At 48.0% G+C, this 17,244-nt stretch overlaps 1 protein-coding gene across 2 annotated transcripts in view; it reads right to left on the bottom strand.

The window, feature by feature from the left end:
- Nucleotides 1–9,843: 9,843 nt before the first annotated feature.
- MAMLD1 (mastermind like domain containing 1) overlaps nucleotides 9,844–17,244 on the bottom strand; it is an 83,547-nt gene continuing 76,146 nt past the window's right edge. For both annotated transcript variants that reach the window (XM_075513062.1, XM_075513063.1), the window contains 3 exons: nucleotides 13,912–14,058; nucleotides 12,325–12,406; nucleotides 9,844–12,032 (listed from right to left, as the gene is read on the bottom strand). In XM_075513062.1, coding sequence (XP_075369177.1) covers nucleotides 11,014–12,032; nucleotides 12,325–12,406; nucleotides 13,912–14,058 — 1,248 coding nt within the window. In that variant the 3' untranslated portion in view covers nucleotides 9,844–11,013. The remainder of the gene's footprint in view (nucleotides 12,033–12,324; nucleotides 12,407–13,911; nucleotides 14,059–17,244) is intronic.

The following is a 17,244-nucleotide window of genomic DNA, read 5'->3' as shown; positions in this document are numbered from 1 at the left end:
AGCAGGCTGCAGTTGCTGAACGCTGAAGAATCCCAAGGTCACAGGACCAGCCAGAGAGCCTGCAGAAAGATCAGCACTGGGAAAACCCTTCCCCTTTCCTCTTTAGAAACACACATCTGTTTAGATCAGAACATATTTTTGCTTGATTTCCGTGATAGTATTTGGTGTCGTATTGTCAACAGAAGTGACTGCTTATGCAGGATAGGAAATCAATGAGTTGGCAAGCTGTTCCAGGCACCACTACCCACCAGAGCTTTACTGATTTCTCTCTGTAAAGCCCAGTTGATCCATTAATTTGGAAGAAATTCTGCACTCTCAGGTGTTGGTGATGAACTGCAGGTTGGATTCAAGTCTGTGTCAGCAGAGGCTGCCAGTGCATAGCTAGAGGAATTGGGAATATGGTTTCTTTTGGGTTCTCCAAAGCTCATGCTTTATTGCTTTTGGTTTAATTCAAATTTCCCCTGACTATGTTTTGTAGGGAAAATGGATCTAACCTTGTTATTCTAAGGTGTTTATTCTTTGTAAAAAAAAGGAAAACCCACCACCACAGTCAGTTTGCCTGAATATGTCATGGTGGGGAGAAGAGAAACTGGGTTTCAGATGCAATTTTTTTCCCCATTGTTGGAGAAAATTGCCATTTATTGGCAGGGTTAAAAACAACTGGCATTTGTGGTGTTAGCAGGAATCTCCGTTGCAGCAGTCAATGAAGGTTTTTCTCTTAATTCCTGTAGGACCAAGGATCATTCCCATGGGACTGAAAGAGCCATGCCACTGTGGATCAGCTAGCATGGCTCATCTTTGCACTCTGGTGAGTAGGAGAAAATCATTTTATATGAAGCAGAATTTCTTTACAGAATCACAGAATCACAGAATCGTACAGGCTGGAAAAGACCTTTAAGATCATTGAGTCCAACCATAAACCTAACACTGCCAAGTCCACCACTATACCATGTCCCTAAGCACCTCATCCAAACGTCCTTTAAATACCTCCAGGGATGGCGACTCAACCACTTCCCTGGGCAGTCTGTTCCAATGCTTGATAACCCTTTCAGTGAAGTAAAATTTCCTAATATCCAGTCTAAACCTCCCCTGGCGCAACTTGAGGCCATTTCCTCTTGTCCTATCACTTGTTACCTGGGAGAAGAGACCGACCCCCACCTCTCTACAACCTCCTTTCAGGTAGTTGTAGAGAGCAATAAGGTCTCCCCTCAGCCTCCTTTTCTCCAGGCTGAACAACCCCAGCTCCCTCAGCCGCTCCTCATCAGCCTTGTGCTCCAGACCCTTCACCAGCTTCGTTGCCCTTCTCTGGACACGCTCCAGCACCTCAATGTCTCTCTTATAGTGGGGGGCCCAAAACTGAACACAGCATTCGAGGTGCGGCCTCAGCAGTGCCGAGTACAGGGGCACGATCACTTCCCTACTCCTGCTGGCCACGCTATTTTTGATACAATGTTGATCTAATGAGTGAAACAAAACCCCTCTCAGCTCTGCAAAATCACTGAGACAAGTGGGGTCTTCAGAAGCGCTGAATATCACATCAGATGCTGAGATAGGTTTCTTCAGACAATTAGCAAAGCTTCAAGCAGCCACCTGAAAGAAATAATGGCTTTTATTGGGGCTAATGCAGTCATTTCTTCCATGAAGCTTCTTGTGAATAAGTCTTGCTGGAAAAATTGTACATGATTTCTTTTCATTTATATTTTAATGCAATTTATTATACAACAGCGACCTCCATTCAGGGTTCAGAAGATCAGAGTACTTACAGTAATCTTCACAGCACTTTGTATCTCCAGCTACAGCTTACATTCACAGCATGAAAAGAATAAGAAGTTAATGTACCAAATCAGAAAGTCTCTGTGTGGCAGTGTTAATCTCAGTGTTGAGTTATTATTTATTAGTAGTATTATGGTAGCGTCTAGAGACCAGGGCCTCATTGTGTTGGGCACTGCATAAAATACACAAAGAATATATTTGCTCTCTAGAATAGCTCACGGTTTAAGTTTGAGGATGATTTGAGGACGTGGACAAGAGGTACTACAGCTATCGTTACTGCTGCAGCCAGAGGCAAAACTCTTTTCATGCTTATTGTGGATGCTGACACCAGGAATAAAATTACCTACTGACAGACAATTAAAATGAAAACATTATTCCGGGATCAGACTTCAAGGTTCAAGAAGATGAAAAGAGCCTCCCTGTCTGATTTCACGCCAGGCCAAGCACAGTTGCAGATGGTGTGTTGCTACACTCTTGGGTACATTAGCCATCCATAAGAAGCTCAAGAGGTGTCAGCCGTTTGAGCTTCTAAACCAGTCAGTCATGGAGATGTCCACAAGCTGAAACTGTGGGTAAAATGGTGAAGCAGTTACACATCACCATCAGTCAGAGAGTGCTGGAAAAGCGTGTGCCTGTGATGGCAGATCTACGCGTGGCTTAGCATGTTAGCTTTTGGCATAGCAGCTGGAAATGTGGGCATGTTTTCTGGCTTACGCACTGGTAACCATTCCAGGATGCAATCACCTTTTTTTGCTACCTCAAGTAAATAATGTTTGGCTCCTCTCTGTTGAATGTTGTATTTATATTACAACTCACTTCTAGCCAGTTTCCTCCGAGAATGAGTCTGACGCAATAATTTCTGCGTGTGCCTGGGCACCCCCCCACTAGATGATTTTGAACTGTTGGTTAATTGTACCAAATTCCAAATACACTAGGGGTCTCAAGATGATTAAGCTTCACAGAGTAGACAGCCAGGGAGAAGGGGGTCACTATCCAAATACTCACCAGTTCACCTCTTACAGCCTTGGATTCCCATCAGCAATGCTTTACAGCCAGAGATGGCAGTCCACAGGTTATTGTCATGTGTGTGAAGGACTATCTGAAGAAAATAAAGTAAATGTATAAGTGTGTGAGGAGATATAAAAAAAAAACAACAACCAAACAAAAAAAAACCCCAAAACCCAAACAAAGTCCAAAAAAGCATACCTTACTTAGAAAGTCAGAACAGCTAAGTCAGAACAGCTATAAATGCCAGATCTGTAAGAAATCACTTCCACTGTTCGGGGAAAAACTGGTAAAGTAACACGTTAAATCTGAATTGCGAATCCAAGAACAGATACTCTCCTGGCGTATTCATGTAGCTGAACAGCATGAACTTAGTCTCTGAGTGGCTGCAGATAATTACAAATGCACAATTGCCCACACAAATTGTGACACACCAACAAAACACTAATTTTCCAGGTAGATTCAGAGCATGGCCTGAAAGTCATTGGTGTAAAAACTCATTTCCCTTTTCAGCAAGGGACTGGGTTCTCAGTCACTCAAGCAGCAAAACTCAGCCTGTCGCAGCCAAGCATTTACAAGTATTTAGTTTAAACTTTTCTTTGGATACTCTGTCACCTGCCACAGGCTGCGGGAACTGCTGCTTTTGCCCTGAAAAGGCCAGCTGTAGGCTAATCTGCTTTGCGTGGGCTGTGCTGTGTGGGGAGCGGGTGCTGCAGGAGGCTGCTACGGTACCAGGAGGCTCTTTGATCTGGTTGACACAGTAAAGCAAAGACATGGGACTAATAATAATACTTGGCACTTTTACAGTCTTAGCTGCTCAAAGCACTTTATCAGTGTTAACCAATTACCCCTCAAACTATCTCTGTGGAAGAGGGACTATCTCAATTTTATGGGTAGGTAAACTGAGGTGCAGAGCTTGGCTGGGACACTCGCAGCCTCTGATTTACAGTGACGAGCAGGCCACTGGGCTAGAACACTGCCCCGAACCAAGGAAGGGGCTCTGCAGAGCAGCGAAGCAGTATCCCATGGCAAATCGGCTGCGCAAACCCACCCGACCACACTCCCAGCTCTCCACTACAAAGAGGCACCATTACATTTCTGCATGAGCACAGGCTCCGGGGGAGGTGGCCGTGCCACAGGATTTGGGGAAAGGTCATCCCTGTGCAGAGGGGTCACTTGAGGCTGTAAGTGACGTCCTAGCCATGACATCTGTCTCCAGCGCATTCGTGCGCCCTCCCTCCATCCTTCATTTCAGTTCACCCCAGGTGATGGGGTGAACAGCAGTCCCACTTCGGCAACGTGGCCGTGGCCAGCCTGGCATTAGCGTGGTGCCGCTGCACCCTGCGACCCAGAGCAGCGACAGTCCCCCAGCCCACGCGGGAGGAGCTGTGCAGCACTGAGCACTGAGGCGCATGTCCGCCGTCCCCACTGCGAACGGGCACCTCCTGCTTCCTCTGGAGATGGATCAGAACTCAGATCTGTCCCATTTCTCCTGCTCGATCCCCACAGGTCCTCTTTCCCCTCCTAGCTGCCTGGGTACTTGCTGCGTTAGCGTGGTTTACTGTGGGATACTACTGCATTATTTCAACCACAGGTCATAAGCCAAAAACCTTAGCAGAGTAGAGATCTGTAGGTTTGGAGCAGAAGTAGGACTCCACTTGCTCTTCAAGATGCGCAGGTGGCACTTTCAAAGAGTTTGTTGGCAGGGATATTGGCCAAGAAGAGTGAACCGCTCATGTTTTCACCGTGAGGCCAGCCCCTCTGGCAGGGCGAGGTGTGCTGTGTCCCAGAGCTGGGAACAAGGCGCTGAGTAAAGCGAAGAGCTTGCACAGAAGATAGGTGAAATCGATGGCTCATCCTCCACTGCCTACCTGCCAGGCTGCATGTTCTCCCCGGCCAGAATGAGCCAACTGGCTCTTGAGGTTGGAAAATTAAGACACCGAGGGGCCTGACTCACAGTCCCATTTTGCCCACAACAGGCCATACAGAAACAACCAGCTTATCCTCCCGGATCTGTAAAACAAAGTCCAGACTTGTGCACAGCTACCGACGGTAATACACAACCCACTGGCCACGAAACATGGCTGCCAGTCCTGCTTAACTACACTTGAAAAATCTTACTGGTGTCTGCCTGCCTCGTTAGGTACTTAAATATCTTTGGGATTCAAGTCCTGAGCCTTTTGTGCCTCACAGTCCCCTGCTGCTAATGGACATCATCAACTATCCTGAAAGGGCAGAGGAAAAAATATATATTTATTAAAAATTGTGAGGCTCAAACAGGGGGTTAATGGGAACCGCTTAGGCAAATAGCGTAGCCAGCTAATAGGTGAAAGAGAATAATAATTTATGGGCTGAGAAGAGGAAAGGAACACAGGTCCTGGTCTGCCAGGTAATTCTGTTTCCCGGCTGCCATACAAAGCCAGCAGGGCTGACAAGGAGCAGTCTGTAAACTTGAAACAAAACATGTTTCTGCAGCTGGATGGAGTCAAGCACAGCTCTATATTAGCAAAGAAAAAAAGAGATTTCACAGCTTTATAGCTTCGGGCTGGCTTCCCCCAGGGAGTGAAAATAGGCCAGTCCCACCACCTCCTGCCACTGCCCCGGGTCTTGTCTGTCCCGGCCATTCGTCAAACACAGCACAGCTCCAGGACGTGAAACCAAGCAGGGTCAGCACTCGGGTCCTTTTGCTCCTTGAAAAGGGATTAAGACAACATCAGAACAATTAAAATGTCCTTTTTTGATACAAATCCGACTTTGAGCTGAAAATGGCATTTCTCTTTTCTTCTCCAACCAGATGTTTAAATCTCGACATTAAATTGCAGCATCATAAACCTTGATAAGGACAAAAACAAAGTGATGCACAAAACCCAGGAACTTCTCACTGGTTTCTGGCCCTGACACATGCGAGAGCAGCAGCAGGGTTCAGCTGCGCAGCAAAAGGCCCTTTGGGCTGTGGGGACAAATCATTGCTGTAGCTGTGGGTTGTTTTAATTGACACATAGCCGTGATGCAACCCAGACCACTGTCATGCCAACCTCGAAAAAAAGAAAAACTGTCTCTACTTCCTGAGCTCAGGAAAGCAAAGCAGTCGGGCTCCGTGTCCCCGCCACGTGCATGCTCATGCATGCTTGGCTACACGGAGGGCACGCAGCCCAACGCAAACAGCCCGACACCAACACCCACAGCCCAACGCAGACAGCGTGAGCCCTTGTTAGGCAAATGGCTGCCTGAGGATGAAAACTAAGTCCCAGACCGGCCACGTAACGGGAAATGCATCAAGATGTGTATAAAACAGCGTATTTGTTCTGCGCAGGGCTACAAACCCATCGAGTGAGCGGGGAGGGAGGAAAGAAAATGGCTGTGATTAACTACAGCTCTACTGGTTTCAGCCTGGCTGCTTTAATAAGGCGCCTTTCCCCGGTTTTGTGCAGGATTGTACACAGGAGGCCTCTTGACCAGCCAGAGTTTTAAGTTCTCAGTAACTCCTGCAGCTGCCAACCAGTACTTGTGTTTTAGCTTGCCCAGGAGAGACCCTTATTGGTATTTAAAACACCTCACTCTCTTCCAGACTCTTTCCTTTTTTTTTTTTTAAATTTGTTATATATACAGCAGGGAATAGAAGGTGAAACAGGCATTAATTTGACATTAAGCACCAAAACCTGAGCTCAGCCTGAATAGATGGCTGGGCAGATGTGCCAGGGCCAAGTGCCCCCCCGGGAGCATGTGCCGCCTGCCCTTCAGCGCAGACACGTGGCAGGAGAGGCAGCAGAGCCGGCGCAGCGGCCAGACGCTCGCCCTCGCGCCTTCCCTCGTCCTTGCCTTGCCCAGCACCCAGGTGCCAGCGCGGAGCGGGTCCTCTCCCGGGGCCACCCTGCACATATGCGGTGCCTCTCCCGCAGCGTGGGGCCGTCAGGGCAGGCCCACGGGGCAAGTGCCAGCCTCTCGCCAGGTGCTCGCTCCTGCTCCCCGGCTGGTGTAAATCAGGGGTTACCCTGCTGCAGGCAGTGGAATAGCTCCTGATTTACAACATCCTACACAAGAGGAGAACTTGACCTTACACTTCAACATCAGTGCAGCTTCCTTTGTTGAAAGCTTCTTAAGCAAGACATGTAATCAATCCTGGAGAGCCACCGAGCAGCAGAGCTCTGCGTGAGTCAGGGCCAGGCTTCCCGGGGAAACTGCCTGATCCAGGCTCATGACATCTATTCCTAGGCGCTCCCGCATGCTTTCTGATAGGAATGAGTGCGTTTGTTTTTCTGTTTTGCCTTTGTCAAAAACGGGGTGCTTTAGATTAATACAATCCACAAAGAGAATTTTTCCGTAATAAGTCTGCCTTACCTATGCTACTAACCTTGCAGACAGACAGGCTTTTAGTGAGCTCAGGTCTTTGGAAATTCTGGCCTTTATAGGCATTTGATGTTATTTTAGAATCCAAGAGGAAAAAGCTTACTGCCTTGCCTCTGTTTTCATGGCCATAATTATGAGGGCAGTCTGGTGACGTAACTTGTTTGGGAAATAAATGATAGCTTTCAACAGCGAGTGCTGTCAGACACTTCGTTCCTTGTAACTATTTTAGAAATCCAAATTCATTTTGCACTTCCACAGCACCAGATGCTGCTCTTATTTATGCTTGTGTAAGTCCCGTGCTACACCACTGCCTTCAGGAGACCTATTCCGTGTTTACACTGCCTGCAGGGCAGCAGAATTTGGCTCGTGGCGTAAGTCTACGTATGCCTTGCGGTGTGGTCTGCTCGTCCGGTAAACGCAACGGGAGAACCGTGCAGACATATTTAGTCTTGCTCCCTCACTAGTTGTAACTATTCACCTTAGTGATACCGACCATGAAAGCAAAGGCAGGATCAGACTTCGAGCATTTTCACACTTTCAACAGAGAGAAGAAAAGGGGAAGGCAAAGCACAGACAAAGGTATTTTTTGCAGAACAAAACAGACAATTTATTGTGATAGAGACATTACCTGTTACAGCCTGACACCAACCAGAGCTGCAGTGCTAGTGCTCCAGTTGCTGAAACGTTAGCCCGCAGTCATCATGCCTTCACCCTGCACGTCCCTGCGCTTTGTGCTCCAGCCCGAGCTCCCTGCTGACCTACGGGAGAGGCAGCAGCCCAGCTCTTGGCCTGCAACCCAAGCAGAGCGCTGGCCATTGCGGTTATGTGCCAACCCCCCAGAAGATTTGTTTAAGAATCATCAGTTACAAGTACAACCAGAGACAGCAAGATAATAATAACGCTTAGTCCTGTTCTTCCCAGCTTGATACACTCCTGACTCCTCACAGCACCTCTGTGGCAAGGAAGGATCATCATTCCCTCTTGAGATGTGAGGAACGGGGATACGGAGGGGTGAAAAGCTCTACCAGCTCAAAAGCGAGACAAAAAAAAGAGTGAAAACAAGTGGGTACCCAACTCAGGTACAAGATAAACTGTTTTCCATAAATTCTGTGGGAAAGAGTTGGCTTTTGAAGACGTGTCCCCCCCCCCAGTGTTTGTAACCCAGATCCTGCAGAACTGAAAAGCTGAAAGGTGCATTGACACAAGGAAAACGAAGAATGCAAAGAGGGCATTTATTTTTATGTTTATTAATATTCTGAAGAAGAGCATGTGGGCAGGAGCCTTCTCTGCCGTCCGTGACCGCCGTGCTGCTGGCCCGCAGGGGCCGGGCGCCGCTGGCTCCCCGAGCTGTGGGCAGGCCCGCTGCCCCACAGAGCAGCACAGGCCCGGCCGCCGCCAGCGCTGCTCCCTGGCAGGACGCAGCTCACGACGGAAGAGCTGCTGAAACCGTGCCAGCGTTCACAGCCAAACAAACTCACCTTTGTCCTCGCCACAGACGTACGCAGAGGCATTTCTCCCTCTCTCTGCTGTCTGGAGGCGAGTCGGCATTTCTGTCTCATGCAGACACTTGCCGAGTTTTACAGCGTGGTTTGGGCAATTGTTTGGTGGGGCTGATTTCCTTTGCTGGAAAAACTAGCTTCTTTCCTCCTCGCCCTGGTTTCACGCAAGTACGTGCCATTCTGGAGATCAAGCCGGTTAGGGGCCATTCCCCTTGGAGCCTCTTGCACTGCGAGGACCCACCTTTGCCATCAGGAAGCCACACGGACCTCGGACGAGGCCTGGGGTGGTTGTGCTTGGGAGAGGTCTCCTGCCTACCTGAGCACTGGCAGCAGAGCTCGCACCCGACTGCTTTGAACGCTGACTCTCCCCTCTCATTTTTGAGGTCAGGAGCTGTTTTCTGCCATCCGGCTCTGGAGAAAAGGCTTCTAGAAGGACTCACTCCAGGGTGGGGACAGCCTTGCCAAACCCCTCCCTCCAGCATGGACCAATTTGAGGGAGATCCCCCCCAGGAGATTTCCTCAGGCTTGCTGTGCCCACAGCGTGCCCAGGACAAAGGGCAGCACTGACACGTCTTCTCCACCAGCCCTGGGAAGCTGGGGCGGCGTCTGGCTCTGTTTAAATGAGGCAATTTTAGCTACAGATTCCATTTGTGCATTTATTTAAGATTGCTAAAATTTTCCTGTTCCTTCCTACCCCTCCTCCCAGCCTCGCCTCCCCCAGGGCAGCCACCAGCTCTCCCGTCGGAGGATTTCTGTGTCCGAGGAGCGAGATGCCGTACCCGCCACCGCCCTTGCAGGCCTCGCTGAACGAGCAAGGTGGGACCGCGCCGTGGCCCCCCAGCCCTCCTCGCCGCCTCGCGCTGGGCACGGCTTTATTGTCTGGTGGGCCAACTGATACGGGCATTTGGAAACAAGAACTGTCACTTAAATAAACACGGTGCTATGTAGAAAAGCCCCAACAGATATTAATTTCACGTTCACCTATAATTACACTGGAAAAGGAGAGCGGGCCTAAGAAATCCCATCTTAAAATAAAATTAAAGCCTGCTTCAATTCTTCGTCTAGCCCATTTCTTCTACTAACAGCACACCCGCATTTGTACATGTTATTAGGTTGATGTTGTAGCATCCTGGACAAATCCAATTAATTCAAATATCTGCAGGTACGAGACGTTGTAGCTGAGAAATGAGCACATGAAGTATATGCAATTTTCCCCTGGCAGTTTATTATGGTATGAAGAAAAAAACATTCTGTGCTTGAAGCTGACGTTATATTACAAATGTATTGCGAAGTATGACGTGACTATTAAAATATGATTACACAAAGTATGAACATTTTAAGAAGTTTACAGTACAGTGAATCTTTTATAAACAGACTCTTAAATATACATAGGACAATAGTAGCTGACAGAAAAACATCAAAAATTAACTATTAATGTTTATAGACTTTTCCCCTGAAAAAAGTCTCACATTAAAACAGAAATTATGAAAAGCCTTAAAACCAGGAACAAATCACCTGTACACTACAAATATACATGGCAGAGGTACGCAAACCAGAGCTACCTTTTCGGGAAGGGCGCGGTCGCCAGGGAGGCTCGGCAGCGCCTGCCCAGCGCCTCCTCTCCGGCGCAGCCCACGCCGGGCAGCGCAGCGCCTCGCCGCCCGCGACGCCCAGACGCGCGCACACGGCACCAGCACACGCTCACTGCAGGACGACGGACGACGCGTTGTCGGTGTCCAAGCGACCTGCTGGAGCGTATCAAGTTGAGAACGTGCCCGGGATCTTGCAAATGGATCTCTGTGGGCAGATCCCTGAATGCACTGGGAGCCCGGATGGGACCTACATACCAGAACGGGGCTGCGAGACTGAGCTAGGAGGGAATCAGCAGCTCCTTTTATGGATTTTATTTTTTTTAATGCAACTTTTCAATCTTTCCTCTTGATATGGGAGAACAGATGCCACATCTGATTTCTGCTTAGTCTGGTTGCAATGACACCCCTAGTTCATGTGTTAAGTTATGTCAAAAACATAAGTATTTTATGCTGTAATACACAGTATTACTGAAACTAACAATATTATTTGCATATTTATAACAAGGTATAATGAAATCCCTATAATAAAACCAAAAGTTATGCTATAGATTTATTTACAAACAGTCCAGCAAAGAAGTATAAATACTTCTACATTTAAGGTTTAGGAAAACATAATTTACAAAATATTCAAATATATACAGTCATCTGAAAAACTGCCAATATTAAACTTTGATGCAGGCAAAGAATTGGCTGAGTCTATTCATTCTGCATTGAAAGAGGCGGCGGCTTTCATGGGTTGTCTGTTATGTTCAAAAGCCATATGTATGTTATTTACAACGAGACTGCTTCTCTCCGAGCTAAACATGTCCGGAGCTTTGAGCGTGCTGTCCCAAAATGTCGTCTATCATTGTCAGATTGTTCAACCACTCTTCGTCATTGCTGCTGCTGTTCTTCATGAGGGAGTCGAGGAAGTCAGTGTCACTGCAGTTTGCGGGCATGATGGAATTGCTGTGCTGGGACACAAAGTCATACTGCGGCAGCTCGGCAGCGGCGCTCATCCTGTTGAAGGCGTCGGGCGGCTGGCCTGTGGAAGGGTAGCTCGGTGGGCCAAGGCCCGAGGCAGGATTGAGCTGGTTAAAACTGGACACTCCTTGTGGCATTGATTTCATAACATTCATAGCTGGCAACGGTCCTCTGGTTAAATTGTGTCTCAAGTTCTGATTACTCATTGAGCTCAAGCCCTGGCCAGACTGCCCCATGCTCAGTTTTTGCATCTGTCTGACCTGGACGCCGGGAGCGATCTGATTAGGCGGCACTACAGCCTGCTGGGAGAACTGCTGCCCCGGTGCACTTGGTCTCACGTTCTGTTTGGAGAAGAGGGTGTTACTGGAGAACTGCTGCATGCTGGTATCCATTTGGCTTTGATTTGGCATTCTTGGCACGGCGGTCGGCGTCCACATCTGGGCAGATGAGTTGGGGTAAACGTTAGGGATTCTTGGCATACTCGGCTGCCTCAAGTGTTGCTGAGTTGCAGAGTGATTTGCTAAGGAACCAGAACTGAAGCCTGCCATCGGCATTCCCGGCCGCACGGCAGAGTGGCTATGTACTGTTTGGCACCCCGAGTTCATGCCCAGCGAGTTCTGGCTCGGCCGCAGCGGGATGTTAAAGTCAGAATTAGGCGGAAAAATCCCCTGCTGCTTGCCGGGGTTGTGTGGAATCATCACCATCGTCCCGCTGCTCTGGCTGGCGGTGGCTGGGGCCATGCCAGAGCCCAAGGTGCTCTGGAGCATGGCTGGGTTAGACGGCAGCATGCGGTGGTTGGGCGGAGGAGCTGGCATCACCTGGCTGCAGTCGGCGGGAATGGGCTGCTGCACGGCTGCATACAAAGAGACATGTTAGCCGGTGGGCGCACGTTCACCCCGGAAACATGGCAGAGCCTTAAAAGGCTGCTGCTCCGTCTTTGTCTTTCGTTACATGGGCCTCTCCTCTGTGTTCTTTGTAACAAAGTTATTACTGGAGCGATAAGGAAATGGGTGAGTCTCATGATATGTGATAAAATGTGAAATGCTTTTATTTTGGGGCAGAGAATCATTAAGTGCCCTGCATTTAATGAGACCCCAGGCCCTGGCCCCTCGAGGCTTTTCATAGCATGCCCTTTCCCTCCTTACCTTGAAACTGATTTATCTGCTGAGCCGCAAACAAACTCCTCTGCTCAGATGTTACTCCCAGCATGTTTTGTCTCTGCTTTTCCTGGAAAACAAGGGGCATTATAGTCAAGTTGCAGTCTCTTGATAAGCAAGAATAGCAGCAGACACTTGAAGTGTACCCAGTGTCATCATTAACAACCTCTCTCGTACACACACACCTCTGATGAGACTCAGCCCAGACAGTTCATTTCAGACCGGATCTTAATTGCTCACATGCCCCTTCTTGCAAAGGTGTCCTGACAACAGCCCCAGCATGAGGAAGCGCAGCCTTCAGCAGACGCTTTGCAGGTGGCCTGAGGCCCAAGGGGAGCTGGACGAACATGGAGACCCTCACATTCACCAGCTTATGAGTGAAGTGCAGCACAGCCAGAGGCTACAGGAATCCTGGCGTCTCCCCAGCGCCTCTCATGCTGACTGTTTGGATGTGTTCTCTGAAGTACCGGATCCGGGGACAAAAGGTGCCCAAAAGTCTATTAGTGAACAGAATGTGTGGCAGCATTGCAGGGACACGTCGACAAACGGGAGACTGCTGGTGGCCATTACCCTGTCTGAAGGATGGCTCTGCTCGTGTGTACCATCACCTTTTGTGCTGGTTGCCGCTTCTAACCAGAACATCGCAGTGAGCCACAGGAAGCCAGGGATCCTTAGCAGGTGCTCCCTGAGCAAGGCATTGCTGGCTTTCTCCAAGTGACCTGATTTGCGTCTCCCACCATTTAACCCCGGAACCTGCCACCACACGTGCATCCCTGCTGTAGACAGCAGCTGTGAGCTGGGGAACTCTCTGTGGACAGTGGGAGCTGAGGCCTGGCTGAACTCCCGCTGTGTTAGAGCAGCACAGATAAGCTTGAAGCCAACTGATGACAAGGAGGCAGAGTTGGTTTTGAAAGGGAGTTTGATCAGTGAGCAGGCCAGTACTCGGTTGAGGGTTTTACTGAGCTACTTCTCATCTCATTTCCCATCCAAAGAAATGAGCCTCCTTGACCCAAATCCAGCAGCATACTCAGAAAGTCAGAGGCACATGTTCAGTGCCTCACCCAACTCGTCTGTGGGATTCCCCCATCCCTGCTCCTTCACACAGCCTGTTACAAAGCTTGTACAGGAACTTCTGTTGCTAGAGAGACCAGCAAAGTCCTGGACAAACTGGAGTCTTAACATCTGCTCTGGTAAATCCTCAGGGAACCAGAGGGAAAGGCAAGCATGGAGAACATCTCTCCTGGGGCTGACTCACTCCCCAAGCCTCCCTTCTCTGCATCTTCCCTCCCAACTCTGCGGCTGACCAAGGATGACGGCAATGATACGGAGGTGACTGAATCCTTCCTTTGCCTACGAGTGGGCAGATCTGCACTCGGACTTGCTGAGCAGCACTTGGCCCTGGCCTCTCTTGGGCATGACATCCTGGACTCACCACAGCCCTAGCCTGACTCAACCCAGCAATTGCAGGGTCACTCCTTAGTGTTTGCTGACTGGTGATTTCCCCATTCCAGTTAGTCCTGTCCTTCCCAGTGAGGTGGACAGCACAGGAACCCACAGAGGCACTCGGCATCGTACCTGCATCAGCTGTCGTTTCATTATTTGCTGCTTCAGTAAATGGTTCCTCATCGTGTACCCATTCACCGTGGCTGGTGCCGGCACAGAGCCTCCGCTTGGGATGGAGCCCGGCTCCTGAAGTCTGGCAACAATTCCAGCATTTTGATCCTGCCAAGAAAGATGAAAAAAGATAATTAATCTCATCAGGGAGATAACAACAGAAGCCCTTATCCTCTCTGCTGATGTCCTCTCTCTGGTCTTTGGCTGTCTCAAGGCCAAAACACCTTGTGGCTTCACATGGACCCACATGTCACGATGGGGACAGTGAGGGGCAGGGGACTGCTCTGAGAATCAGCACAAGAAGAAGCGAGAGAAGCAAAAGGTTAATCCAAAATTCTTTGTGACTAGCCCAAGGCTACAGGACTGATTCACTACCATTACTGGAGTCACATGGCTGCCTGGCTGGCAGAAGGGATGTGAGTAAAGCGTCACATTTCCCACCAGTTCCCCAACTGTTACACTGAAAGACATAAGGAAAGAAAAGTTGCACCAGGGTAGGATTTGGCAATTGGCTATAAAGGAGAAGCCTACAGTAAAAGAAAACAGCAAACTAAAAGCAGAAGAGGGGAAAAGGTGCCATCAGACCAGGAACCTGGGAAGATGGGGAAGATGTGGGCCCGGATTGAAGTGGTTCTTGTGGGTTGCATGATCGGACAAACGCAGAGAGCTAATTGTGAAAGGAGAGGAGAACATGCAAAAACGCAGGGTCAGGTCATGGCCAGGCACAAATCAGTAATGCAGTGGGCCTGATTCCTGGCTGGTGCAAACTGGCCTCACTGTAAGTCCTCAATGAAAGATCTGAGTTGACTTTCACCAGCTGAGGACTTGCCTCCAAAGAAAGAGCATTGTGGGGAGAAGAGGAAAAAAAATTCACAAGAACACAATGAAGACACAACCCAAAAGGGAAAAAAAAATTAAAAAATACTGAAGTCTAAACATCTTAGGAGCTGGCAGGTAGTCAGGGAAATACAAGTGAAAAACGAGGGAAGAAGTCAAGGCCTCACTGAGGACAAGATTCTGTAAGTGCTGTACCCAGGAACAGCAGTACCAATGTATTCCCCTTTCTCCATTTTCACATCCAGCTTCTACATTATTTATGATGTTTTGTTATTATTGGCAGGGAGAAGTATGTATATTATATCCAGCATCCTTAGCTGGGCCATGCTTCCTTTGTTTTCAGAATGGAAGCCCACATCCTTTGTTTGAGAATCAATGTTATCAGGAGATAAGCAAGAAGAAAATGGTTGTTGCCTTTTGACATCTGACAATTAGAAGCATGCTCAGATGAAGAAAACAGGATACGAGCCATGTTTCAGAGTGGCCAGAAGAAAGCCTTGGAAGGCATTTGTCACCAGGCAAGCTTCTTGGGCCTGGGGCACCTTTCCACAGCAGCTTCACCATGAGGAATCACCCAAGTCCTTCCAAGATATTCTTTGCAAGAGCGATTACCAAGAAGCTCACTGAAATTACTCATTTTTATGGTGCCTCCTTTTGTTGTAGCACTTCGGTCTATTATGCAAAAGCACAATTGATGAAATGTAAATGCCCGCTAGATAATTTACTAAAAGACACAAACCTGCAGCTCATCACTGCTCTCATTATCATTCCTATTCATGGGCAGTCTCATAAGACTAGACTTTATTACTGGTGCTTTGCTTACAATTCTGCTGGACATCTCTCCTCCTCCCCCTTCCCTCCTACCCATTTTACTCCCTCTCTCCCACAGAAAAAGAGGGAGGGGAGGAAAAAAGTAAATGTGATTTACTACAGATGTAAATATGAAAGTTCATGTAAAGCTAGCACTCTGCTTTCATGTCAGACAGGATTCTGCAGCCATAGTTAAGCTTTGAATAATGCAGATTGCCTCTAGGGGAATATTTGAAAGTGCAGGGATTCAGTTTGTGTACTCTGCCCATGAAAGACACTGAAATGTTCATACCACCAAGATCCCTGCCATCTATCCAATTTCCTCCAAACTTGTCTTGTTGCGTGCAGAGGGTCTGTGCTTACTGAAGCAAATGAGTTTAGTGCAAGGACAATCATTCTGATGTCTCGCTCAGGGCTATTGCATTAACAAGTCATAACATTAAAGTCTCTTTTCCTAATCATGTCCACCTCATTCTAATTTCTCCTAAGCATCATCAAGAAAATAATGTTGATTTTTCCATATTATTAATGGTAAAGAAGTGTAAATCACATTACTAATTGCGGCTCTTGTGCTGTGGCAGTACAACAGCTTAATTATATGGGACTTTCTGCAGGCACCCTATAGCAATAATGACAATCAGCGAAGTTCATTTGCAAATACACAGAATGGGTTGCTGAGTTTTTCAGAGCAAAGTTGTATAACACTTAATTAGCCAGTAAAGAAACAATCTATAGATATAAATTTGGCTTTTGGGGAAATTAGGACAAAATAGCATAGATGGGAAGACAAGGAACGAATTCAAAATCTTGCGTTCTACAGTTCACATTTAGGTTAAGCCAAAAAAGAAAAAAGAAAAAGAAAAAGGAAAAAGTTCTCTCTTTTCACCACTAGTGGGAACTACTGTATTCCCTTACAATAAAAAATAACCACTTAAACGTCATGACTAAGAATAGCTCTGGTGTAGTCGAAAGGACACTGCTATCTGTACCAAAGGTTAATGAACTTTAAACATTTTTCCTTTTCATCACTCCCCAAGAAAAATCACTTTCCTTCCCATAGTAAGGCCAAGCCAAACAAGCCATAATCTTAACTTGTCTATAGTTTGGACTATCCCATTTTAAAATCCAGGAAGACAGCAAAGAGAGGAGGATTCTAGTGTCGAAGCTGGGAACGGTGGGAGTGGGTGTTCACACCCAAAGGGCTGTGTGACTGAGCCAGCTGTACGCTGCACTGCAGGGTACAGATGGCTACAGGGCATTCTTATTCAACTTTAAAAAAAATGTGTTTGCACATAGGTATCAGGTTTTTGCCATTCCTCCCTCCCAAAACGCATATTAAAACATCAAACGGGCAGAATTCCTAACCAAACGGCACGCCATGCAGACCTGGAATTGGAGAGCATGTGTTTCTGTTGCTAAGCGAACTGTCGCCCAGCAGGTCCGGAGCTCCTGCCGCCCTCCTTGGCCTTTCCGATGTGGCAATTGCTCTTCAAAAAGGCACTGGGGCTGGCTTCGTGGTTTTGACTTAGTATCTCATGCACTTAGTTTCGAGAGCAAGCAGGAAAGAATCAAGTTCCAGGTTTGCAGGAATGCGTACTGTTTGTGTCCGCCTTCAGCCACTGACTGTAATTGCAAAAGCCACTGCCA

The sequence above is a fragment of the Mycteria americana genome, chromosome 10 (genome assembly GCF_035582795.1).
Source record: "Mycteria americana isolate JAX WOST 10 ecotype Jacksonville Zoo and Gardens chromosome 10, USCA_MyAme_1.0, whole genome shotgun sequence".
NCBI lineage: Eukaryota > Metazoa > Chordata > Aves > Ciconiiformes > Ciconiidae > Mycteria > Mycteria americana.
The sequence above is the reverse complement of the archived record's forward strand: the minus strand, read 5'-3'. Positions and strand labels throughout refer to the sequence as shown.